The sequence below is a fragment of the Neoarius graeffei genome, chromosome 4 (assembly GCF_027579695.1).
Source record: "Neoarius graeffei isolate fNeoGra1 chromosome 4, fNeoGra1.pri, whole genome shotgun sequence".
NCBI lineage: Eukaryota > Metazoa > Chordata > Actinopteri > Siluriformes > Ariidae > Neoarius > Neoarius graeffei.
In genome coordinates this window covers 92496226-92523582 of record NC_083572.1, presented here as the reverse complement: position 1 = coordinate 92523582, position 27357 = coordinate 92496226, and the positions used below count along the sequence as shown (strand labels likewise).

Genomic DNA, 27357 nt, shown 5'->3' with positions numbered 1-27357 from the left:
CCAAATGAGGATGGGTTCCCTTTTGAGTCTGGTTCCTCTCGAGGTTTCTTCCTCATGTCGTCTGAGGGAGTTTTTCCTTGCCACCGTTGCCACAGGCTTGCTCATTGGGGATAGATTAGGGATAAAATTAGCTCATGTTTTAAGTCGTTAAAATTCTGTAAAGCTGCTTTGTGACAATGTTTATTGTTAAAAGCGCTATACAAATAAACTTGACTTGACTTGTGTGTGTGTGTGTGTGTGTGTGTGTGAGTTACAGTATGTGTGTGTGTGTGAGAGTTACAGTATGTGTGTGTGTGTGTGAGAGTTAGAGTATGTGTGTGTGTGTGTGTGTGTGTGTGTGTGTGTGTGTGTGTGTGTGTGTGTGTGTGTGTGAGAGTTACAGTATGTGTGTGTGAGAGTTACAGTACAGCGGGGCAAAAAAGTATTTAGTCAGCCACCAATTGTGCAAGTTCTCCCACTTAAACAGATGAGAGAGGCCTGTAATTTTCATCATAGGTACACTTCAACTATGAGAGACAGAATGGGGGGAAAGAATCCAGGAAATCACATTGTAGGATTTTTAATGAATTAATTGGTAAATTCCTCGGTAAAATAAGTATTTGGTCACCTACAAACAAGCACGATTTCTGGCTCTCACAGACCTGTAACAACTTCTTTAAGAGGCTCCTCTGTCCTCCACTCGTTACCTGTATTAATGGCACCTGTTTGAACTTATCAGTATAAAAGACACCTGTCCACAACCTCAAACAGTCACACTCCAATCTCCACTATGGCCAAGACCAAAGAGCTGTCAAAGGACACCAGAAACAAAATTGTAGACCTGCACCAGGCTGGGAAGACTGAATCTGCAATAGGTAAGCAGCTTGGTGTGAAGAAATCAACTGTGGGAGCAATTATTAGAAAATGGAAGACATACAAGACCACTCATAATCTCCCTTGATCTGGGGCTCCATGCAAGATCTCACCCCGTGGAGTCAAAATGATCACAAGAACGGTGAGCAAAAATCCCAGAACCACACGGGGGGACCTAGTGAATGACCTGCAGAGAGCTGGGACCAAAGTAACAAAGGCTACCATCAGTAACACACTACGCCGCCAGGGACTCAAATCCTGCAGTGCCAGACGTGTCCCCCTGCTTAAGCCAGTACATGTCCAGGCCCGTCTGAAGTTTGCTAGAGAGCATTTGGATGATCCAGAAGAGGATTGGGAGAATGTCATATGGTCAGATGAAACCAAAATAAAACTTTTTGGTAAAAACTCAACTTGTCATGTTTGGAGGAGAAAGAATGCTGAGTTGCATCCAAAGAAGACCATACCTACTGTGAAGCATGGGGGTGGAAACATCATGCTTTGGGGCTGTTTTTCTGCAAAGGGACCAGGACGACTGATCCGTGTAAAGAAAAGAATGAATGGGGCCATGTATCGTGAGATTTTGAGTGAAAACCTCCTTCCATCAGCAAGGGCATTGAAGATGAAACGTGGCTGGGTCTTTCAGCATGACAATGATCCCAAACACACCGCCCGGGCAACGAAGGAGTGGCTTCGTAAGAAGCATTTCAAGGTCCTGGAGTGGCCTAGCCAGTCTCCAGATCTCAACCCCATAGAAAATCTTTGGAGGGAGTTGAAAGTCCGTGTTTCCCAGTGACAGCCCCAAAACATCACTGCTCTAGAGGAGATCTGCATGGAGGAATGGGCCAAAATACCAGCAACAGTGTGTGAAAACCTTGTGAAGACTTACAGAAAACGTTTGACCTCTGTCATTGCCAACAAAGGGTATATAACAAAGTATTGAGATGAACTTTTGTTATTGACCAAATACTTATTTTCCACCATAATTTGCAAATAAATTCTTTAAAAATCAGACAATGTGATTTTCTGGATTTTTTTTCTCATTCTGTCTCTCATAGTTGAAGTGTACCTATGATGAAAATTACAGGCCTCTCTCATCTTTTTAAGTGGGAGAACTTGCACAATTGGTGACTGACTAAATACTTTTTTGCCCCACTGTATGTGTGTGTGAGAGTTACAGTATGTGCGTGTGTGAGAGTTACAGTATGTGTGTGTGTGAGAGTTACAGTATGTGTGTGTGAGAGTTATAGTATGTGTGTGTGAGAGTTACAGTGTGCGTGTGTGTGTGTGTGAGAGTTACAGTGTGTGTGTGTGTGTGTGTGTGTGTGTGTGTGTGTGTGTGTGTGTGAGAGAGAGTTACAGTATGCATGTGTGAGAGTTACAGTGTGTGTGTGTGAGAGAGTTACAGTATGTGTGTGTGTGTGTGTGAGAGTTACAGTATGTGTGTGTGTGTGTGTGTGTGTGTGTGTGTGTGTGTGTGTGTGTGTGTGTGTGAGAATTACGGTGTGTGTGTGAGAGAGTTACGGTACGCTGCTTAAACACACACACACACACACACACACACACACACACACACACACACACACACACACACACACACAGTGACGTACACAAAGACAATAAAGACCGTTACATGCGAATTCTCAAAAAGATTGTCCCATCATTTAAAGTGCCAGCTGCTCATCCCTAACTCAGCTATAGTGAATAAAAATACAACTCAAGTTCACTGCCTTATCACTACTTCTTACTTATCGAACATCAAACAAGTGTGTTTCCATGACAGGAACCTTCTCCGGAACCTTCTCAGGAACCCTCAACCATTTTGGAAAAGGCAGACACTTTGGCTGCGTTGCCACTGGACAAACCAGAGCTGATCTTAATCTGTCCTCCGTACTGAATGTCACTTCAATTTTTCAGTGTATTCACTGAGATCGGAGTAAAAACCAGACCATTACTGGTAATCTCAGTGTGGTGTGAATTTTGGAGAGAAGTCCAATATTTACTAGGTGGCTTCTTTCTTAATTTTTTTTTTAATTTGCTTGTTGGTTTTGCAGCTGTGATCTTCAGAAAATATCATGGCATAAGTCTGGTGTGACGAATATTTCATTAATGAAAAATCAGATCAGACAACAGATCGGTTTTGCTACTGTATGTATTAGCTTGTTCTTTGTTGTAGTTTCCCCTGACTGAACGCGACACAAAACAAAATGAATTGCTCAGATTTCTTTTTCACATCCCCTGCTTTTCTCACCATTCAAATGAATCAGCACTTTTAGTTGGACGACTGCTTAAGGCTTACAGTGTAACAGTGCCGCAGTATGACCGGTAAAGTGGAACACTGTAAAAAAACGCCTGTTTTTAAAGAAGTGGTGAATGAAAAATAAAGCTGGATTAAATTTTGTGCCTTTTTAAAAGGCAAAACTGACTCAAATGTATAAAAGTGAGTCATTCAGGAGAGTATAAGAAACATTTTAGTTCCTCAGAAGGTTCCAGAACCTCAGTGGAAACGTGTCTGTTAACCAACTGAAAGTCACTGTGATGCTTGTATGGATGCAAATGGAAACTTCAATTCAGTTCTCGTAAACATTACATGGAATAAAACATGGGAATCGAGAATACTATGACTGATACGTGGTGGATGAAGGATGGGTTGAGCTTGTGTGCGAATGTGAGAGTGTGTATGTTTAGTACTGCAGCATCATCTCCTCTAACATCAGGGCTTTCCTCGCTCGACCCTAATCTCATTTAACCCGCAGTGAAGTGCTTTTCGGTCTTCACTTTGTGCTGGTCAGAACAGGCACCCCTGAGTACCAGTGAGCGGCTGGGTCAGGGATGCCGCTCGCTAGAGGGAGCGCTAAGAATGGCTGCCCGACGCTTCCACTCACTGCTGGGTAGATGTGGCCGATCTGCTCGCTGTGGCCGATGTGGATCTCGTCGTCGTCCTCCTCGGTGGTCTTGCGGTACACTGGGTTGTCGAAGTTCATGCTCTTGGTGTTGCGCCGCCTCCAGTTGCGCCAGACCAGGTAGCCTCCGGTGCACGCCAGGGTGAGGACCACTGTGGCAAGGATAGGAACTGCATGCATTTAACACACAGCCGACACACACGGCGAGGGCGTTAACACAGCCAGACCCACGCATACACAGTCCAGAGCAACAGCACCTTGGCACATCTGGCTCAAACTTTTGGGCTTAAAATGCTGCATGGGTGAATGATTAAATGATTTAAATGATTAAATTAGCAGTGGATTTATTGGAATGGGAGATAGAAATTCTTAAGCATTTCTGTATCGCAAAAAATTAATAATCAGTTACTCTATATTTAATTTGCGCTAGCACAAATTCTTACTCTCACTCAGGATCTTTCTACTTTCTCCTTATTATTATCATAATTATCCTAACATTGTTTAGGATGCTATTTCTCCCTCAGAGGCGACACGGTGGTGTAGTGGTTAGCACTGTTGCCTCACAGCAAGAAGGCCCAGGTTCGAGCCCCATGGCCGGCGAGGGCCTTTCTGTGTGGAGTTTGCATGTTCTCCCCGTGTCTGCGTGGGTTTCCTCCGGGTGCTCCGGTTTCCCCCACAGTCCAAAGACATGCAGGTTAGGTTAACTGGTGACTCTAAATTGACCGTAGGTGTGAATGTGTGTGTGAATGGTTGTTTGTCTATGTGTCAACCCTGCAATGACCTGGCGACTTGTCCAGGATGTACCCCGCCTCTCGCCCATAGTCAGCTGGGATAGGCTCCAGCTTGCCTGTGATCTTGTACAGGATAAACAGTTACAGATAATGGATGGATGGATGGATGGATGGATGGATGGATATTTCTCCTTTATGACCAATCATCAAATTTCACATGAAGAATACCTCTGGGCTGAATTATGTTGCTATGACTTTTGGTACTAATCTGGATCACCGAACCGGAATGGGCCATGAAAAACAGGAGTTTTTTCAATCACTTCTAACTCTGTCAATTTTCATGATTTTGTCAATCTTTTTTTTTTTTTTCAGGGTGGAAGGGCGCAACTTTTCCTCACTAAGCAACATTCTTTATCTCTTACCGTTCCAGATCTATAGGGTACGGTGACCAGAGATCCCGGTTTGTAACAGCTAGAGCGAATTACTGTAACTTTAGTCACAGTCTCTATCTAGTTTATCTCAACATTCTGATACGTTCATGGAATTATATTGCTTCACATGGCATTAATTTAATGATATAAATATAACATGAACTACAAAGAGTACTGGTGTCCATGGCTTTGGTTGTTTTGGTTGCTGCAGTGAAGAAAAAGGTCTGGGTTTTATTTTTCTGTCAAGAAATAAATGAATTATCCATTTCTGAATAGAATGTTATGGATAGAATAGGTGGTTATATAACAAGCACAATATTACACTTTAAAATTAGCCATCGATCCAAATTATCCAAATTACAGAGCCCTCCACAATTATTGGCACCTCTTGTGAAGATTAGTGAAAAGGGTTAGAAAAAAAAATCCACCTTTTGGTGAAGTTGCTTCATCTCACACTGAAAAAATGAGAAAAATCCAACCTTTTATTGAAATAAATGTATTCAGAGAAAAACAAATCCCTCATCAAGAAACAATTGTTTAAAACACACACACGCACGCACGCACATGTGCCACTATTATTGGTACCCCTGGAAATAATAGTGAACACAATGTAACTGAAGCATGTTTAATAATGGAATAATTCTGGAATAATTTACAGAAGGAAGTGAAATTGACAGAGCTGGTCACTCTGGGGAAATTTAAATCAGTTTTAAAGGATCGAGAAAATAGCACTATTGGGCAATGTGATTGTTTTTAAATCTGTTCTGCCATTGATTTTTGAAATTGCACATGTTCTATCTGTGACCTTTTATTGTACACAAGAAACTGGATATTACAGTTTATTCTATCCACATTCACTGGATATGAGCAATCACATGCTCTGATTGGCTACTCTACTACTAGGATATCAGCTCATATACCGTGAGTAGAGAAAAACAAAATGGCGGAGCATGTTGCTGAACCAACCGAGGATGAAATAAAAACTCTACTTGAAAACAAAACCCCAAAAAATGGTTATCAAATATTTCAAATAAACAGAAATAGCTAAAAGAAAAGAGTTTTTTGTTTGCTTGTTTGTCATTGCCCCCCCCCCCCCCCCCCAATATCTCCTGTTCCACACTCTAGCCCAGTTGGTGGTGGTAATGCACCTTTAAGTTGGTTTGCCAACCACCAAAAAACCCTAAAGAAGAAGAAAAAATATCAAAAAAATCCACAAAAAAGCAACCAAATATGGAATAAAAGTATTTGATGGTAAGAACATATCTTTTTTTAATTTTCAACATTTAAGCAGAAATGATTTTGTCGGACATTTTGGATAAAGTTTTCATTTATTGAATTTGCAAAAAATAAAAATAAAAATGCTCCTTTTCTCAAAATCCAGTGAATGTGGATAGAATAAAACAGTTACTCCACTCAATCTCACCATACATGGATTATAGACAACTCGGTGCTACGCGCCTCATTGGCTATCAGCTCATGTACGACTCGATTTTGTGGAATAACTTAATTATTTGGAATGGTTGGATTTATTTGTTTGGATTGTTTTTATTACTGTTATAACAATGGTTGCTGCTTTCCTGGCCAGGTCACTCCTGAAAAAGAGAATTTAATCTCAATGAGTTTTTACCTGGTTAAATCAAGGATGATGATGATGATGATGATGATGATTCCCTCTTGAACTGTACATTTTTTTTAGTTGATTGGAGTATGGAGGTACTTCCAAGCTGTAATCTATGACTTCCTGATTAACTGGGGTACAAATATGAGCTAACATGGTGGCCAAATTCCCCTCAGTCACTACATGTCTGCCTCGTGACATCCCAATGAAAAAGGTGTAGACGCAGTATAGCACCATGTGACGCCATGTCCACCTTTAACACCCCTGTTTTCCTATTATACAGTTTTTGAATTGTAATAACCTCTCACACAGTCTTCAAAACCTATTGAATCTCATCTCATCTCATCATCTCTAGCCGCTTTATCCTGTTCTACAGGGTCGCAGGCAAGCTGGAGCCTATCCCAGCTGACTACGGGTGAAAGGCGGGGAACACCCTGGACAAGTCGCCAGGTCATCACAGGGCTGACACATAGACACAGACAACCATTCACACTCACATTCACACCTACGGTCAATTTAGAGTCACCAGTTAACCTAACCTGCATGTCTTTGGACTGTGGGGGAAACCAGAGCACCCGGAGGAAACCCACGCGGACACGGGGAGAACATGCAAACTCCGCACAGAAAGGCCCTCGCCGGCCACGGGGCTCGAACCCGGACCTTCTTGCTGTGAGGCGACAGCGCTAACCACTACACCACCGTGCCGCCCCCCTATTGAATCTGTTTTGTGTATCAGTCTTTTGATTTTTATAGATTAGTAAATAATTTTAAATGTAAGGTTGGAGTTTTTCATTTGACAAAGTTCATGGTGACAGTCATGACAACAGTGGAAAGTTTTAAAGAGAAACAGAGCTCGTCAGTGTGCTTACTGTCACTGTGCATGAAATCGCAAAACATTATTGTTTGACAAATAGTGATGTTTTGGCTCTGATATGCCATCTAATAGATGCTGCTTTAGTCCTCCAGATATATACATAATGTCGGCAGGTGGGTATGTGAACGATGCTGCTTTTATGTTGCAGAAGCTTCTGCTTTGTATGTCAGATAGGATCTCATCTCATCTCATCTCATCTCATCTCATTATCTCTAGCCGCTTTATCCTGTTCTACAGGGTCGCAGGCAAGCTGGAGCCTATCCCAGCTGACTACGGGCGAAAGGCGGGGTACACCCTGGACAAGTCGCCAGATCATCGCAGGGCTGTCAGGTAGGATATACTGATCTACGGTTGCATGAAGATATGAAGTTTATCTTTGAGTGGTGAATGTATATTTCATGAGATAAACTCCATATCTTCATGCCACCGTGTAATGTTCTTTATATTATTTGGACACATCCACAAAAGAAAAAAAAAAAGAAAAATGTAAGTTAATGAAAACAATTTTCATTTTGAACCGATTCGCCATTTTGACAATGCACATCTAGTCAGAGGGAAAACACTGGGAGTGATGTCATCAAAGTGAAATATCAGGAATTATTATACATACAAGACACTTTTTCCATGGAATAAAAACGTGTTCTATTCCCTTCTAGCGGGTTTCATTCATTTGGTTCGACAGCACGCAATATTGTTAGCATATCGCTTATCCTCTGTGCATTACATCACTCTACCCAATGGAGAATGAGCGCTGAATATGGTTTATGATATTGCATGGTTGTCAAGACATGACATCACATGTTGGCGCTGATGTGAATATCCAATAAGAAAGTTTTCTGCTGTGCATGCACAGAAGCATTGCTTTGTTCACCAGGAAAGAGAAAGATGTGTTAAACACCTGAAAGGCTACCAAAACTTCATTAGATATTCTTCACACATATTTACAAGAGAAAAACATACCAACGGATATAGAAAAACTGGTAAAGTGACACATCGGAGATGTAAAACTTCTGTGCTAGCGAGCGACTGTGACAATTTGTAAACAAACATGGCCGCCAGGTTTGCTTTGTTTAATATGGAAGATTTTGAGAGAATTTTGAAAGAGAAATATGCATTGAAAACCTGAAAGGAATGTGTATGTATAATAATAATAATATTGGCTGGCTTTTTTCATGGTATATCAGATATATTCCATTCAGCTACTCGTCTTCAACTTGTTCAATATCCTGCTAGCTGAATGGAATATATCTGATATACCACTCAATGCCAGCCGATATTATTTAAATATGTCACTCAGATCCACGATGTATTTCGTTTGAAAAAATACAAGTTTTTCAACAAGAGAAGATAAACTTCATATCTTCAACCAACATGTGATGTTCTTTTTATTATATCGACACATTCACAAACAAAGTACCCAAATTTATCAAAACAATTCATCAATTTCCTCACAAGTGACAGATAGAGATTTCTGTCACGGTTTTGGATCTCCATGTCCCGGATGGAGCTCGTATGAAAAATATGAGTGTTGCATTTCCCAGTAAAACATTCGTGTCCATATAATATAATAGTATATGTATGACTAATAATAATATTAATGATCTGATATGATAATGAACCCATACAGCAAATGCCCAAAGAGTTTGAAATGAAAACAGTGCATCAGAGCCAATGGTGCCAGACAGACATGCACATAAGGCTTTGTGGAGCAGGAAGGGAATGCAGCCATATCTAAAGTGACTTCTAAATACATTCATAACATGTTACGATACATTCATAAGACATTACACACATTGTTATACTTATTAATGAAAATGCATTACACTTTATTGCGATATTATTATGCATTATTAATGTACTGACCCACAGTATTCCTCACAAAACTACTTACATTTTTATGAAGCCCAAACCCACACAAGTACATGGAGTTTGAGCACTAAATGACGTTTTTTAAAATAGAGTCTCTAATATTTCCTGATGTCATGCATGACTTAATATCTAAGATCATGATGCACTATGCAAACTTGGACTGAATTTTTGCCATTAGCATTCAGCATTGCCTTATGAACAATTCATAAGGCATAACAAATACTGCTATAAGGTGTAATCCATTTTTTCATTCATAATTATAATCTGGTGTATGATGCTTTTATATGAATGCATTATAATATACCGGCCATGTTTCCATAGTTCATTATAAACAAGAGAGCTCTGAGAGCATAATATCCCCCACTGGCAACTGTGCCATAACTCTGGTAAAATGCGACTGAATTGAACAAAATTACAATATGTGTATTACCGACATAGAACAAAGAATCCTGTCAAGTTTCGTGAAATTCCTCCACAAACTGTGAGAGGAGTTGATTTCAGAAGGTGAGTACCCTTCCCAGGATGGACAGATGGACATCGCCATGACATAACCCCCCTCCGGACCTTTCGGCCAGCAGGGGAGAAAAACTTTTTGCCAAATTACAGTGGATATAAAAAGTGTCCACACACCATTAAAATGACAGGTTTTTCTGATGTAAAAAAATGAGACCACAATAATTTCACAACTTTTCCCGCCTTTAATGTGACCTATAACCTGTACAATTCAATTGAAAAACAAACAAATCTGTTCGGGGGAAAAGCATTAAAAAAAGTACAATAAGCTGGTTGCATAAGTGTGCACACCCTTAAACTAATACTTTGTTGAAGCACCTTTTGATTTAATTACAGCATTCAGTCTTTTTGGGTCGGAGTCTATCAACCTGCCACATCTAGACTTGGCAATATTTGCCCACTCTTCCATGGAAAAGCGCTCCAAATCTGTCAGATTGCGAGGGCATCTCTTGTGCACAGCCCTCTTCAGGTCACCACACAGATTTTCAACTGGATTTAGGTCTGGGCTCTGGCTGGGCCGTTCCAGAACTTTAATTTTCTTCTGGTGAAGCCATTCTTTTGTTGATTTCAATTTATGCTTGGGGTCATTGTCATGCTGAAAGATGAAATTCCTCTTCATCTTCAGCTTTCTAGCAGACACCTGAAGGTTTTGGGCCCAAATTGACTGGCATTTAGAACTGTTCGTAATTCCCTCCACCTTGACTAAAGCCCCTGTTCCAGCTGAAGAAAAACAACCCCAAAACATGATGCTGCCACCACCATGCTTCACCGTGGATATGGTGTTCTTTTGGTGATGCGCAGTGTTGTTTTTGCGCCAAACATACCTTTTGGAATTGTGGCCAAAAAGTTCAACCTTGGTTTCATCAGACCATAACACATCTTCCCACATGCTTTTGGGAGAGTTGATGTATTTTTTTGCTAAATTTAGCCAGGCCTGGATGTTTTTCTTTGACCCTACCTCATAGTCCAGACATATGGAGAATACGGGAGATTGTCGTCACATGTGGTACACAACCAGTACTTGCCAGAAATTCCTGCAGCTCCTTCAGTGTTGCTGTCGGCCTCTCGGCAGCCTCCCTGACCAGTTTTCGTCTTGTCTTTTCATCAATTTTGGAGGGACGTCCAGTTCTCAGTAATGTCACAGTTGTCCCATATTTTCTCCACTTCTTGATGACGGTCTTCACTGTGCTCCATGGTGTATCTAATGCCATGCAAATGTTTTTGTACCCTTCTCCTGACTGATACCTTTCAACAATGAGATCCCTTTGACGCTTTGTAAGCTCTCTGTGAACCCTGGCTTTTGCTGGAGGATGCAACTGAGTAAATGTCTGAACTTTATTTGGGGTTAATCAGAGTCATTTTAATTGATGGCAGGTGTGATCCCAACAAGACTGAATGCTGTAATTAAATCAAAAGGTGCTTCAACAAAGTATTAGTTTAAGGGTGTGCACACATGCAACCACATTATTGTACATTTTTTTTTTATGTTTTTCCCCCGAACAGATTTGTTTGTTTTTCAATTGAATTGTACAGGTTATAGGTCACATTAAAGGTGGGAAAAGTTTTGAAATTATTTATCATGGTCTCATTTTTTTTTTTTTTTACATCAGAAAAGCCTATTATTTTAATAGGGTGTGGACACTTTTTATATCCACTGTACATGAAATTCCTCCAAAAATTGTGAGGGAAGTTGATTTCAGAAAGCAAGGACACCTTGATGAAATTGCCAAATTACAAGTTTGTTAATAGTCAAGGGCATAACTCTAGTAAAATTTGCCGAAATTAAATGAAATTTCAATCTGCGTATAATTGCCATATAACAAAGCCTTTTGCCAAGTTTGGTGAAATTCCTCCACAAATTCTGAGAGCAGTTGATTTCAGAAGAGCGTACACCCTCATGAAATTGTCAAAGTACAAGTTATTTAATCAAGGGTCAAAACTCTGGTAAAATTTTCACAAATGAAATTAAATCGCAATATACGTATTACCGTCATATAACAAGGCCTTTTGCCAAGCTTCGAGAAATTCGTCCAAAAATTGTGAGAGGAGTTGATGTCAGAAGGCGAGCACACCTTCATGAAATTGTCAAAGTACAAGGTTGTTAATCAAGGGCTACAACTCTGTATATGCGTACTACCGACATATAACAAAGAATCCTATCAAGTTTCGTGAAATTCCTCCAAAAATTGTGAGAGGAGTTGATTTCAGAAGGAAAAAACACTCTCGTGAAATTGTCAAATTATAATTTTGCTAATCAAGAGCTGGAACTCTGATAAAATGTGACCCAATTTAACGAAATTACAATATGCATATTACCGACATATAACAAAGAATCCTGCCAAGTTTCGTGAAATTCCTCCGAAAATTGTGAGAGGAGTTGATTTCAGAAGGTGAGCACCCTTCCCGGGATGGACGGACAGATGGAAATCACCACGACATAATCCCCCTTCAGGCCTTTCGGCCAGTGGGGGATATTATCTAATCAAGATATCTTTGTTTTCATAGAAAAGCCTTAAATTAACCATTCCATTTAAATATAATAGCTCATTTAGAGTACACACATGCCATGTACAATATTATAAATGGATATTTGTGTGAAACATCACCAGCTCACCAGATGCGAATAATACAGAAAAGCAGGAGCTCCTGCTGCATGCAGAGGGAAGCGTAGTGCTTGAGTAAGCGTGAAGGCTTACCTATAGGGATGACGACACCCAGAACTGCCACGGTGATATTGTTCCCAAGGAAGAAGCGACCACCCGCAGCTGTAGAGACAGACAGACAGTGTGTGCATGTGTGTGAGAAGAGATCCCCTAATCCATCATGAAGTCTATAACGCTGAGGTTCTGGAAGAGATCTCATATTGTCATAGCAAGCAGAGCAAGTGTGTAGTCATGTGATCAACATGTACTCTGTAAACACTAACAGCTTTATCTGCTTGATATAGAGTACTGTGTAAAAGTCTTAGGCACATGTAAAGAAACGCTGTCGACCAAAAATGGCTTAAAAATAATGAAATAAAATGCTTCAACAGGGTGGCACGGTGGTGTAGTGGTTAGCGCTGTCGCCTCACAGCAAGAAGGTCCAGGTTCGAGCCCCGTGGCTGGCAAAGGCCTTTCTGTGCGGAGTTTGCATGTTCTCCCCGTGTCCGCGTGGGTTTCCTCCAAAGACATGCAGGTTAGGTTAACTGGTGACTCTAAATTGACCATGAGTGTGAATGGTTGTCTGTGTCTATGTGTCAGCCCTGTGATGACCTGGCGACTTGTCCAGGGTGTACCCCGCCTTTCGCCCGTAGTCAGCTGGGATAGGCTCCAGCTTGCCTGCGACCCTGTAGAACAGGATAAAGCGGCTAGAGATAATGAGATGACTATAAACAGGAAGCAGTAAGCCATAATAAATGAAAGTCAATATTTGGTGTGAGACGACCCTTTACTTTAAAAAAAAAAATAGTACACAGTGTTTAAAAAAAAATTGATATAATTTCACAATCTAATAACTTTGCCAGTTCTCGTTCAATTGACCTCAAATTTAAACAGCATATGTGGAAACAGGTCAAAATTTTATGTTTAATGTTTTTTGTTTTTATCTTTTTAGGTATAGAAATGCCATTCACTAGAAAAGAAAAGGCGTTTTGTGTATTAGAGTACGCTTGAAGACAGTCGAACAAGACCGTGCAGCGTGCATTTATGAGAGAATTCTCTAAAATTGCACTGTTAGCAGAAAATACTGTTGCCAAAGACGCGCTGCAGCATGATTGGCAGGAGCTGGACTACCGACTTGACATGCGCCGTGTTTCAGGCAACGTGCATAGCGAAAATTTGTGAAATTGTTCATGGAATACACATACCTTTGAATTTCTCATTCAAATTTTGAGGAATAAATCTTGTATTGCTCAACTTTAAGCCTGTTCAGTTTCATTTGCCTCGACTACCCTTACAAAAAAGAAGTTTATTCAAGTGTGCTTCGAGTACACTTCTTTGAAACTAAAAACAAGAGAGTATGCTTTCAGTTTACTTTTTATTTACTTATCAGACATATACTTAAAGGTGCCCTTCCACCAAAAACGTTTCATACTGGCTCTTTTTGAAATACCATAGTTCACTCTGAGTTGCATATGCATGCTGCATGTGAAAATGTAATTCTACCCCCATTCCCTGTATTAGCTCATGAAAGAAAATAGTCGGAAAAACGAGCGGATCTGAAAAAGCCATACGATCTTACGTCACTTCGTAAATTAGTATTCATGGCCTCGCCCACCTTGGCTTGCGACCGCCCACGGGAAGGAAGTTCGGATTTAAGCACGAGGAGAGATAGCAGAGCCAGTGTTGCCAGATTGGGCGGTTTTAAGTGCATTTTGGCGGATTTGAACATATTTTGGGCTGGAAAACGTCAGCAGTATCTGGCAACACTGGATAGCAGAGCCCATCTCGTCAGTCGCTAACGAAGAGGACCTAACAGCAAGTTGAAAACATGGCTGAACAAGTTTGTGCCTGTGCTATTTGTGGCAGTAACACATCAACGTTGCATTTCTTGCCCAAGATAGAAGAGGTGAAGAAGAAATGGTTGGAATTTATCTTTGGAACACCACCAGCGAAGTATAATGCAGCGTTAGTACTGTGTTCTGATCATTTCAACCACAGTGACTTTTCAAACTTCGGTGCCTTCAGTAGTGGTTTTGCTTCGAGGTTGCATTTAATCCCTGGATCTGTGCCGTCAAGACGATCGACCACCAGCTCACAAGCTGGAAGTAAAACATGAACGTTTTGTTACAAAATAGCATGTTCATATTCTCCACGTTAGCATGCATAGCATGGTCACAAGCTAGGCAGGGATGAGAGTTTTCCGCTTTTTCTGAGTAAAAAACGACCTTTTTATATTATACCAAATCCGTTGAGAATTTTTTTTTAATTAATTTCGGGGGGTTGGGGTATGTTCCTTCATGCTGTTCAAACTTTATTATCTCCAACGATGTTTACACATTATTTGTAAGTCGCCATCTTTAGTCTCATTTAAATCTCGTTGAATCTGATGTAAAATTCATGTTCTCTACATTGTTACTGGTCAAAACATCGATGTTGAGACCATAATAGCCAATCAAAACTGTTTTCACAAAGACACCCACATTCTTTTTTTTAAGTCACTCGTTCATTTTATTCGTTTGTTTGTTCAGTAAAAACCCAAACATTTGTTGAATTTTTCTTATTTCCTCGCGTCGCACCTCAATGACGTCAGCGCGCGGTATTTTTCCCTTCGCGGTTTGTTCCTTCTCTCTCGCCGTAGTAAGACACCCATATCCGCTTGCTCTGACCCACTGGAGGTAGCGTCACAGTGCTGTTAGCCAATCAGAGGTAACACGTTTACATGTCATGAATATTAATGAGTAAGAGCTGAAATCCTGTCGTTCTCCCGCCACCCACTCCTCCAGCAAACTAGAACAGCCTGAAACAGGAGAACCACAGCATTTTTTTTCACCAAAACCGGCTCACAGGGCATTCATTCATACTAGAGACCACCGCACAATTAATGAAAAAACGATGCAAGGAGACCTTTAATAAAGTTATACATAAGTATACTTGGCTTATACTGAAAAGTATATACAGTGGTGCTTGAAAGTTTGTGAACCCTTTAGAATTTTCTATATTTCTGCATAAATATGACCTAAAACATCATCAGATTTTCACAAAAGTCCTAACAGTAGATAAAGAGAACCCAGTTAAACAAATGAGACAAAAATATTATACTTGGTCATTTATTTATTGAGGAAAATGATCCAATATTACATATCTGTGAGTGGCAAAAGTATGTGAACCTCTAGGATTAGCAGTTAATTTGAAGGTGAAATTACAGTCAGGTGTTTTCAATCAATGGGATGACAATCAGGTGAGTGGGCACCCTGTTTTATTTAAAGAACAGGGATCTATCAAAGTCTGAGCTTCACAACACGTTTGTGGAAGTGTATCATGGCACGAACAAAGGAGATTTCTGAGGACCTCAGAAAAAGTGTTGTTGATGCTCATCAGGCTGGAAAAGGTTACAAAACCATCTCTAAAGAGTTTGGACTCCACCAATCCACAGTCAGGCAGATTGTGTACAAATGGAGGAAATTCAAGACCGTTGTTACCCTCCCCAGGAGTGGTAGACCAACAAAGATCACTCCAAGAGCAAGGTGTATAATAGTCAGCGAGGTCACAAAGGAACCCAGGGTAACTTCTAAGCAACTGAAGGCCTCTCTCACATTGGCTAATGTTAATGTTCATGAGTCCACCATCAGGAGAACACCGAACAACAATGGTGTGCATGGCAGGGTTGCAAAGAGAAAGCCACTGCTCTCCAAAAAGAACATTGCTGCTCGTCTGCAGTTTGCTAAAGATCACGTGGACAAGCCAGAAGTAGGGGGGGTTGTTATTTTAAGAATTTTGACTTTTCCATGTTTTACCCCCCTAGAAATATGGAGATGGTCCATCTATGTGGGAAAATGTCAAATTTTATTAAATTGAACCTTGCTAACCCCCCTGTACATACCCTCTGAAAGTTTCCATTCTTACAATATGACAAAATACATTACAGTGCTGTTTGATATTAGAATGCTGCTTTTTTTTAATGTGTTTTAAAGTTATCGATGAATGCAAACCTCTTCAGGTATGTCACTAGGTGCGACTAGAACATTTTCAGTGCAGATGATCATTATTTTAAGGTAATAAGCTTAGTGGTAAGTAACCTTACATTCAAGTCAGTGATTCTTCAGATAAGGGACAAAACATGTCCGAGAGATGAAACTCATTTTTGTGGTTAAATATGTAAATAAAATATGCCACATAATTATCTTAAATAAAAAAACAAATACAGATTTGCACTATAAAGAATGATTTAAAGGTTTTGTACACATATATTTTATTTTACATGAGCGAATGTGTTACCAGCACCGTAAATAAACCTTGTCCGAAAGCAGGTTTCATAATTTCTTAACACTTAAAAAATTGTTTAAAGTAAAATAAAACAAACATCATAGCTACTGTCATCAAGTATTCTAATTAATTATTCAAACTGTACACAAGCTTACAATTTGAGAAACATTTTTGTGTAATTTTTAAGCGATTGAAGTCATGTCCAGAGTTTCTGTCAACACCATAAGATTTTTCAAAAATTAGAAAAAAATCAGGCATTATTGTGGGCAGCTCTCAATCTAAGGACCCCTTTACACTTCCTGCTTGATACACATGCCATGAGGCCACTGTTCTGGTAAGTTAATATTTTATATTTTTCCCCTGAACTATCTCTTTTAGAAATCATTTTGTGTCACAGCCATAGTGTGTCAACACCATAGTCAATAAAATTCAACATTTATTTGACTCTTTTTGTAATGAAAGCTTTATTTAACTTTATTATTGAGGCCACAAGCAGCCGGTGAAAAACAAGATGGCTTCTGCCAAAAAAACACAAGTTATGATGAAAAGTAGACTACTTTGTCAACTCCGTCAAACGTCAACTCCATAAGATTTTTTGTCTTATGGAGTTGACCTTGGCCTTATCGTGTTGACAAATGTGTGTCATTGGGGCGACTGTTAAGAGATGTGCCGACAGAATTGTTCTCAGAGGTCAGGACATTGTGGATGGCATGACATTTCATCAGCTAGTGTCCAGTTGCCTAAGTGGAGTCCACCTACACTATATCACCAATGATTACTGTGAAGATTCTCATTCATCCAGGTCATAGTAAACTGTGGGTGGTAGAAATGGGTAACTGGACTTGCTTGAAGATTCTTGAAAACGTTTCACCTCTCATCCAAAAGGCTTCCTCAGTTCTGTCTGACTAATAGGGAGTATCAGATATTTATCCTCTCCTGGATCAGAATTCTGATGACCAGCTCATCTACGGTATCATTGAGGCATCATGTTAGTGTGGGTCACTGGAGGCTGGGTGTGAACGGCGAGTCATTAGGGTGATCAAAGGATTGCCCGTTAGGGTGATCAATGGCAATCTGACTCTCTGTCCTCCTGTGAGTCACCGAAAACAGCTGGGTCCTGGCGTACACCCAGCCGTCTGGGAAGAGTGTCCAAGACCGCCTTGTAGATGGTTGACAAATGATGTCTTAGACCCCCACCTCTGTTCAGTGATGGCCGTTCCAGGTTGACAAAAATGGCTTCTTTAACTCCTCGCTCATACCAACGATCCTCTCTGGCTAAAATGCGTACGTTACAATCCTGAAATGAGTGTCCTTTGTTGTTAAGATGAATGTAGACAGCCGAGTCCTGGCCTGAGGAGCTGGCTCTCCTGTGTTGGGCCAAGCACCTGTATAGCGGTTGTTTTGTCTCACCAATATACGAATCCGTGCAATCCTCACTGCACTGAATTGCATACACTATGCTGTCCTGTTTGTGTCTGGGTATTCTGTCCTTAGGGTGGACCAGTTTCTGCTTCAGGGTGCTACTGGGTCTGAAATGTACCGGAATGTTATGTTTGTAGAATATCCTCCTGAGTTTCTCAGATAGACCAGAAATGTAGGGAATGACAATGTTCTTGCGTTGGTTCCTGTTATCATCCTTGTCAGTTATGTTCCTTTTTATGCTCTAGGAATTCTGATGGTAGATGGCAGAATTGGTGTCAGGTCCTCCTTATGTTTCCATTCTCCCTTGCCCCGAGTCTTATCATATGGGTCAAACCCATCAATCACAGCCAGTTTCGTCACATACCGTGCCCTTTCTGCAGCTGGTAATGTACTCACATAACCAGAATTATCAGCCATCGTGTCACTTTACTCTTGCTCGTACTTTGTTTTATATTGTGAGTGCATGTACTTGGTCTTCCAATATGGCGCCTAACAAAATCTCGCGGCGCGGTGACGTCATGTGAAAGGGGTCTATAATAGGGCCTAGTGATGTCCACATCGGAGATTAGCTTGCTGTCATGTACGACCATAACTGGTGGTTAGCGAAAGCCCTCAGAATGGATGAAGAACATCTAATTTTTTCACCCTCATGGTCTAAAATCTCGCTTCCAAAGAAAATAAGGAAACCAGGATGTCTGCTTTGTCCAATTTGCTGATGTCATAGTTAAACTTGGTGAACCATCCTCACCAGTCCGTACAAGTTGAACCAGGGACATATACCAGCTCTCTTCTGAGGTTATGGACTTCATAGATGACGAACTTTTCAATCGGTTGTTGCCAGGTCTTTAAACCCATTTTCATGAGTTCAATATTTCCAGATGTCCATAGGCTTAGTTACTGAATGTTCTTTGTTACAACCTCACGGAGAAGCACACCAGAAATAAGTGCCACATATATATTTGTATGATAATGTGTGTGCATGCCACACACACACACACACACACACACACACACACACACACACACACACACACACACACACACACTCAATGTTCTATTGCATCAGTTGTTTGGTTGAATGTCTGGATGTTATTTTGTTTGACAAGAGTATTTGACTTTTCGCTCTGTATAAGATATAAATATGCATACTGCCTGGTTCATGTTTTTAAAGTAGGTTTTAATTCAAGTATATGATTAACCCTAAGTGGTATTTTATGTCAATAAAATGTTCAATGAAATTATCTCCATTTCCCTTCTATTTCGTCAACACCGTAAGCGGTGTGTCAACACCGTAAACAGCTTGTCAACTCCATAATATGACTGTTAAGTTAATTTTTTCTTTAAAAGGATATTTTATTACATTGTTTCAAGTTGTTACAATAAAAACACTGCATTTCCAAATTAAATGTGTATACTTTATATTGCTTAATACCATTGTTTGTTATGGAGGATAAAAACTAAATGCATAAAGTCACATACCGGTAAATATAGTCAATAACAGCTTAATAAATTAACTTTTAAAAGTAATATTACTAGTTTGAAAACACAGACAGAATGACACAGATTAAAGCAACCTCCAAGAGTAAAAATGCCTGGAAAAACTTTAAAATAATATATATATTTTTACATTTCTTTGTGTCTTATGGTGTTGACAAAATCTCTGACTTGCCCCGCAAACATGAAAATAATGTTAAAAATCTTGACCTGGGAGATTGTCCGAAAACTGTATAAGAGGGCCAACACCTTGTGCAACCATAATATATGAATATGTTTTGGAAATAATGAGATTTTATTTTTAGAAAATCAAAACCCCTTTTGTCCCTGATCTCAAGAATGGAATTAAACATATGGTAATTCTGCTCTTTTTCAGCAAGTTTTAAAGTTATTGATGAATGTCACACTCTTCAGTAATACCCCAAATATGAACTATTTTTAAGCACAGAGGATCATAACTTAAGGTTACTAATTTAGTTTTAAGAACCAGTATGCACAAATGATTCATATCTGAATTATATCTCCCAATGTATTAAATAGTCATTATTTGTATTCTTGCAGGTAAATAATGGCTTCTGTTGCAACATGGTCAAAAGCTAAGAAGATACTAGGTGTAGTAGAGTACATAGAGCAGGCTGAGTTCCCTTCTGGGATGCTTCCAACAGGGAAGGACATCATTCAGAATATGCTCTATCTGCTGCGGCCGAAGCGTGCTGGTCAAGCACAGAGATCCAGGGATGCTGCTGCTCAGTTGCTGGCAGAACTTGTTCAAGAGCACTGGTTATTTTGTCACTTATACACCATCCACACCAGACATATAAAGAAGCATATCTTGAAACTTTATGGAGAATTTGTTACTCTGATTCAAACCCGTAAACAGAGACAAAATGAGGGTTTCTAACAACTCTTTTTGTGAGAAATAAATGTTATTACTGTGATATGATGTTATATTTAAGAGTTATTTCCATTAAGGAATACTTATATTAGTGAAAAAGGCAGTTTTTGACTATTTGGAGGGGTTATTAACTTCAGAGGGTATGTACAGGGGGGCTAGCATTTTTCAGTTTGCCAAATATTGGTATTTCCATACTAAGATAGATCATATCCATATTTTGGAGGGGGTAGAAAAAAAATTTTGGTCTAACCCCCCCCCCCCCCCCCCCCCCCCATGTAATATTGGTTAATTTTCCTCAATAAATAAATGACCAAGTATAATATTTTTTGTATCATTTATTTAACTGGGTTCTCTTTACCTACTTTTAGGACTTCTGTGAAAATCTGATGATGTTTTAGGTCATATTTATGCAGAAATATAGAAAATTCTAAAGGGTTCACAAACTTTCAAGCACCACTGTAGAAAAGTCTAAGTATATTAAGCTTATACAGTGTGGCAAAAAAGTATTTAGTCAGTCACCAATTGTGCAAGTTCTCCCACTTAAAAAGATGAGAGAGGCCTGTAATTTTCATCATAGGTACACTTCAACTATGAGAGACAAAATGAGAAAAAAAATCCAGAAAATCACATTGTCTGATTTTTAAAGAATTTATTTGCAAATTATGGTGGAAAATAAGTATTTGGTCAATAACAAAAGTTCATCTCAATACTTTGTTATATACCCTTTGTTGGCAATGACAGAGGTCAAACATTTTCTGTAAGTCTTCACAAGGTTTTCACACACTGTTGCTGGTATTTTGGCCCATTCCTCCATGCAGATCTCCTCTAGAGCAGTGATGTTTTGGGGCCGTCACTGGGAAACACGGACTTTCAACTCCCTCCAAAGATTTTCTATGGGGTTGAGATCTGGAGACTGGCTAGGCCACTCCAGGACCTTGAAATGCTTCTTACGAAGCCACTCCTTCGTTGCCCGGGCGGTGTGTTTGGGATCATTGTCATGCTGAAAGACCCAGCCACATTTCATCTTCAATGCCCTTGCTGATGGAAGGAGGTTTTCACTCAAAATCTCACGATACATGGCCCCATTCATTCTTTTCTTTACACGGATCAGTCGTCCTGGTCCCTTTGCAGAAAAACAGCCCCAAAGCATGATGTTTCCACCCCCATGCTTCACAGTAGGTATGGTCTTCTTTGGATGCAACTCAGCATTCTTTCTCCTCCAAACATGACAAGTTGAGTTTTTACCAAAAAGTTATATTTTGGTTTCATCTGACCATATGACATTCTCCCAATCTTCTTCTGGATCATCCAAATGCTCTCTAGCAAACTTCAGACGGGCCTGGACATGTGCTGGCTTAAGCCGGGGGACACATCTGGCACTGCAGGATTTGAGTCCCTGGTGGCGTAGTGTGTTACTGATGGTAGCCTTTGTTACTTTGGTTCCAGCTCTCTGCAGGTCATTCACTAGATCCCCCCATGTGGTTCTGGGATTTTTGCTCACCGTTCTTGTGATCATTTTGACCCCACGGGGTGAGATCTTGCGTGGAGCCCCAGATCAAGGGAGATTATCAGTGGTCTTGTATGTCTTCCATTTTCTAATAATTGCTCCCACAGTTGATTTCTTCACACCAAGCTGCTTACCTATTGCAGATTCAGTCTTCCCAGCCTGGTGCAGGTCTACAGTTTTGTTTCTGGTGTTCTTTGACAGCTCTTTGGTCTTGGCCATAGTGGAGATTGGAGTGTGACTGTTTGAGTTTGTGGACAGGTGTCTTTTATACTGATAACGAGTTCAAACAGGTGCCATTAATACAGGTAACGAGTGGAGGACAGAGGAGCCTCTTAAAGAAGAAGTTACAGGTCTGTGAGAGCCAGAAATCTTGTTTGTTTGTAGGTGACCAAATACTTATTTTACCGAGGAATTTACCAATTAATTCATTAAAAATCCTACAATGTGATTTCCTGGATTCTTTCCCCCCAATTCTGTCTCTCATAGTTGAAGTGTACCTATGATGAAAATTACAGGCCTCTCTCATCTTTTTAAGTGGGAGAACTTGCACAATTGGTGGCTGACTAAATACTTTTTTGCCGCACTGTACTTAAACTTTTGATCAAGATATACTTAACAAAAGTGTAATAAAGTATTAAAATATTTCTTCCTCATGTTTAAGTGAACTTGCCGTGTAGTTGTGCTTATCCTTTTGATAGTAGCCGATAAAATACTTATTTTTCACACATATTGGCTTCTTTGTGATACACGGCAGCATGTTTTAAATCCCATCTTTTAAACCTACATGTACCATAAGTTTGTGGTCGGCTCTGGGGTGGATTAGCTTAAGAGTAAACAGTGTTGGAACTTAAACTTATCTTTTATGTACATAGTGTTATTAACTAGATGTATATACCCAGTAACCAATAGTATATTTTCCGTATACTACAAAGTATACTTTAGTAAACTAAAAAGTGGACTAGAAGTATAAAACAAGTAACTCATAGTATATTTCCAGTATGAAGTATGCTTTTGTAAACTAAAGAGTGAACTACAAGTATAGAACTAGTAAACTATTAGTATACAAATTTACTTGTGGTATACTTCCAGTATAAAATAAAAAATACTAGTTGTATACGCAGATTTTACTTTTCTTATACTTAAAGTATACTTTTTATAAACTAAAAGTGGGCCAATTTAGTCCCAAGAAGTATTAGATTAGTTTACTTACAAGTATACTGTAAGTACATTGATATCAGTATACTTGGTACACAAAAGTATACTTAAGAAAATATACTTTAACTTTACTTAAGCATACTTAATAAAATGAACTTGAAGTATACTTCTTTTTGATAAGGGCATGTAATTTCTGGAATATTTACATCTCAAATAACATCACATTTTTTTTAAACACCCAGTACAGTGAGTGCAGTTTTATGCGGAAAAGAGCTGTAGGTTTTACTGAGCATCTTACAGAACCAGCCCCAGTTCTTCTGGACACTTTGACTGTCACACTCGCTTCTTCATTTTGCACCAAAGACCAGTAGCTTTCATTATGTTTTCTTTTTTTTAATCTGAAAAGTGCTCTCTTATGTAATATGCTGCTCAGATACAAATTTTTTTTTCTGTAACATTTAATTTTGTGCTGCAAAACGAACATTTGGACGCTAAAATGTTTTTGTACTGACTCGATAATGTAGAAATCATAAAAAACAAAGTTTGTATGGAAAAAGAAAACAGCGTGCCTCAGACTTTTGCACAGTACTCTAGGTGTACAGTAATGTACACACTTTGTTATCCATCCTCTACCAACACCTCCATCGGACAGTTGCTGAGCAGATGTTATTTAGGAGGTGGATTTTGATTTGATTTGAATTATTTGGCAATAATACAGTATATAAAAATGATAAATGCAACAAAATAATCCAAAATAAACATGAGTATAAAAACACATAAAATACAAAATACTGTAGATATTGCCGGGGATAACACAAAAAAGTTAAAAACTTATTTCCATTGTGGTCCCCATAATACAAGATGTGACATGAAAGAGAGATATAAACCTAATACTAATAAAAATATATGAAAATTAATAAAAAATAAAATCATTATTCTCAATAGAAGTCATAATATTATACATATAAGACTTAACATTTTTCTTAAAATTTAACAAAGATTGACTAGAACTGGCTAAAGTTGAAGGAAGACTATTCCATAACTGAGCATCAGTGATACAAAATGAAAACTTACTGTACCAAAAGCGCCAAAATGAGGAATGACAAGCAAATGTTGACTAGAACGAGCATTATTAAACTCATGTGCTCATTTTGTCCACATTATTAGAAACATCATGAGCTGACGCCTTCTGTTCACTTTTCATGTTATTTGCTTTGGCAGTGCCACGATATCACACACACAATAATAATAATAATAATAATAATAATAATAATAATAATAAGTCCATTCTTCTCTTGTCCGCACATCCATTCTTTTTTCCAGAGTACAATCAAGCGCTGAAATAAACCCAGTCTCGATCTCACAATTAGCATATTTAGCTAAAGTGCAATTAGTGTCAGGTAATAAAGCCTGAGACCAGAGATTAGGAGAACCAAAGCGGATGGCATGAGAATACAGATCGAGTCTGGTAGTCTTTCTGGAATGTGCTCAGAATATCAAAAAGATGACTGAGGAAAAGATACAGTGCCATTAAAGGCATGAAGAACACTCAGGATGTCACATTCCTGCTGAACTTCATTGAAGTGAGAGCTGATTGCAGAGAGCTGGACTGGAACAGTTACGGAGGACATGCAATTTACAACATAAGTTGTGTTACGGACAATTTACAAAAAGAAAAAAAATATTATAATACAACCCTGATTCCAAAAAAGTTGGGACATAGTACAAATTGTAAATAAAAACCGAATGCAATAATTTACAAATCTCAAAAACTGATATTGTATTCACAACAGAACATAGACAACATATCAAATGTCGAAAGTGAGACATTTTGAAATTTCCTGCCAAATATTGGCTCATTTGAAATTTCATGACAGCAACACATCTCAAAAAAGTTGGGACAGGGGCAATAAGAGGCTGGAAAAGTTAAAGGTACAAAAAAGGAACAGCTGGAGGACCAAATTGCAACTCATTAGGTCAATTGGCAATAGGTCATTAACATGACTGGGTATAAAAAGAGCATCTTGGAGTGGCAGCGGCTCTCAGAAGTGAAGATGGGAAGAGGATCACCAATCCCCCTAATTCTGCACCGACAAATAGTGGAGCAATATCAGAAAGGAGTTCGACAGTGTAAAATTGCAAAGAGTTTGAACATATCATCATCTACAGCGCATAATATCATCAAAAGATTCAGAGAATCTGGAAGAATCTCTGTGCGTAAGGGTCAAGGCCGGAAAACCATACTGGGTGCCCGTGATCTTCGGGCCCTTAGACGGCACTGCATCACATACAGGCATGCTTCTGTATTGGAAATCACAAAATGGGCTCAGGAATATTTCCAGAGAACATTATCTGTGAACACAATTCACCGTGCCATCCGCCGCTGCCAGCTAAAACTCTATAGTTCAAAGAAGAAGCCGTATCTAAACATGATCCAGAAGCGCAGTCGTCTTCTCTGGGCCAAGGCTCATTTAAAATGGACTGTGGCAAAGTGGAAAACTGTTCTGTGGTCAGACGAATCAAAATTTGAAGTTCTTTATGGAAATCAGGGACGCCGTGTCATTCGGACTAAAGAGGAGAAGGACGACCCAAGTTGTTATCAGCGCTCAGTTCAGAAGCCTGCATCTCTGATGGTATGGGGTTGCATTAGTGCATGTGGCATGGGCAGCTTACACATCTGGAAAGACACCATCAATGCTGAAAGGTATATCCAGATTCTAGAGCAACATATGCTCCCATCCAGACGACATCTCTTTCAGGGAAGACCTTGCATTTTCCAACATGACAATGCCAAACCACATACTGCATCAATTACAGCATCATGGCTGCGTAGAAGAAGGGTCCGGGTACTGAACTGGCCAGCCTGCAGTCCAGATCTTTCACCCATAGAAAACATTTGGCGCATCATAAAACGGAAGATACGACAAACCAGACCTAAGACAGTTGAGCAACTAGAATCCTACATTAGACAAGAATGGGTTAACATTCCTATCCCTAAACTTGAGCAACTTGTCTCCTCAGTCCCCAGACGTTTACAGACTGTTGTAAAGAGAAAAGGGGATGTCTCACAGTGGTAAACATGGCCTTGTCCCAACTTTTTTGAGATGTGTTGTTGTCATGAAATTTAAAATCACCTAATTTTTCTCTTTAAATGATACATTTTCTCAGTTTAAACATTTGATATGTCATCTATGTTCTATTCTGAATAAAATATGGAATTTTGAAACTTCCACATCATTGCATTCCGTTTTTATTTACAATTTGTACTTTGTCCCAACTTTTTTTGGAATCGGGGTTGTATGTTGGAAAGAAACATTGTTTAAATTAGGATTTTTTGTGTTTTGTGTGTGGCCCGAGACAAAGTGGACTTACTGTGATTAATAGAAGTTTCAATGAAATACTTTTTAATGTACTTTTTATCAGTTGATACAGCACCAGTCAAAAGTTTGGACACTCCTACTCTACTCATTCACATGTTTTTCTGTATTTTGTATTTTCTATATTGTAGAACAATACTGAAGACATCAGGATGATGAAATAACACATGGAACATATACGGAATTATGTTGAAAAAAAAGTGTTAAAAAAACAAAATATTTTAGATTCTTCAATGTAGCCAGGGTTTACCTTGATGACGCTTTGTACACTATTGGCATTATCTTAACCAGCTTCATGAGGTAGTCACCTGGAATGCTTTTCAATTAACAGGTGTGCTTTGTCAAAAGGTAATTAATGGATCAATTTCTTGCCTTCTTAATGTGTTTGAGATCAAACTACATTAATGGCATTTAGCAGATGCTCTTATCCATAGCGATGTACAACTTACCAAGAGTAGTTCTGTTAGGTACCTTGCTCAAGGGCACTTCAACAATTCCTACTGGTTAAGGGAATCAAACCAGCAACCTTTTGGTCCCAAAGCTGCTTCTCTAACCATTAGGCTATGGCTTCCCCCCATTAATAATAAATATCCAGTAAATAGCCCTATTCCACACCACACCTGTTGTAATCCATGTTATGCCAAGAACTGCTCAACTAAGAAAAGAGCAGATGTGGACAAAGTACCCAACTTCATTACTTAAGTCAGAGTACAGATCCCACTGGTCAAATGTTACTCTGATACAAGTGAAAGTTGTACAGTCAAATTTTTACTTAAGTTAAAGTACTGAAGTATTTGCTTTTAAAAATACTTAA

General features: G+C 39.3%; 1 protein-coding gene across 1 annotated transcript in view; it reads right to left on the bottom strand.

Annotated features, from left to right (window-relative positions):
• lrp8 (low density lipoprotein receptor-related protein 8, apolipoprotein e receptor) overlaps positions 1–27357 on the bottom strand; it is a 685503-nt gene that overhangs the window by 16485 nt on the left and 641661 nt on the right. The window contains exons 17-18 of the mRNA XM_060920013.1: positions 12485–12553; positions 3735–3904 (exon numbers count right to left, since the gene is read on the bottom strand). Of these exons, the coding sequence (XP_060775996.1) occupies positions 3735–3904; positions 12485–12553 (239 nt within the window). The remainder of the gene's footprint in view (positions 1–3734; positions 3905–12484; positions 12554–27357) is intronic.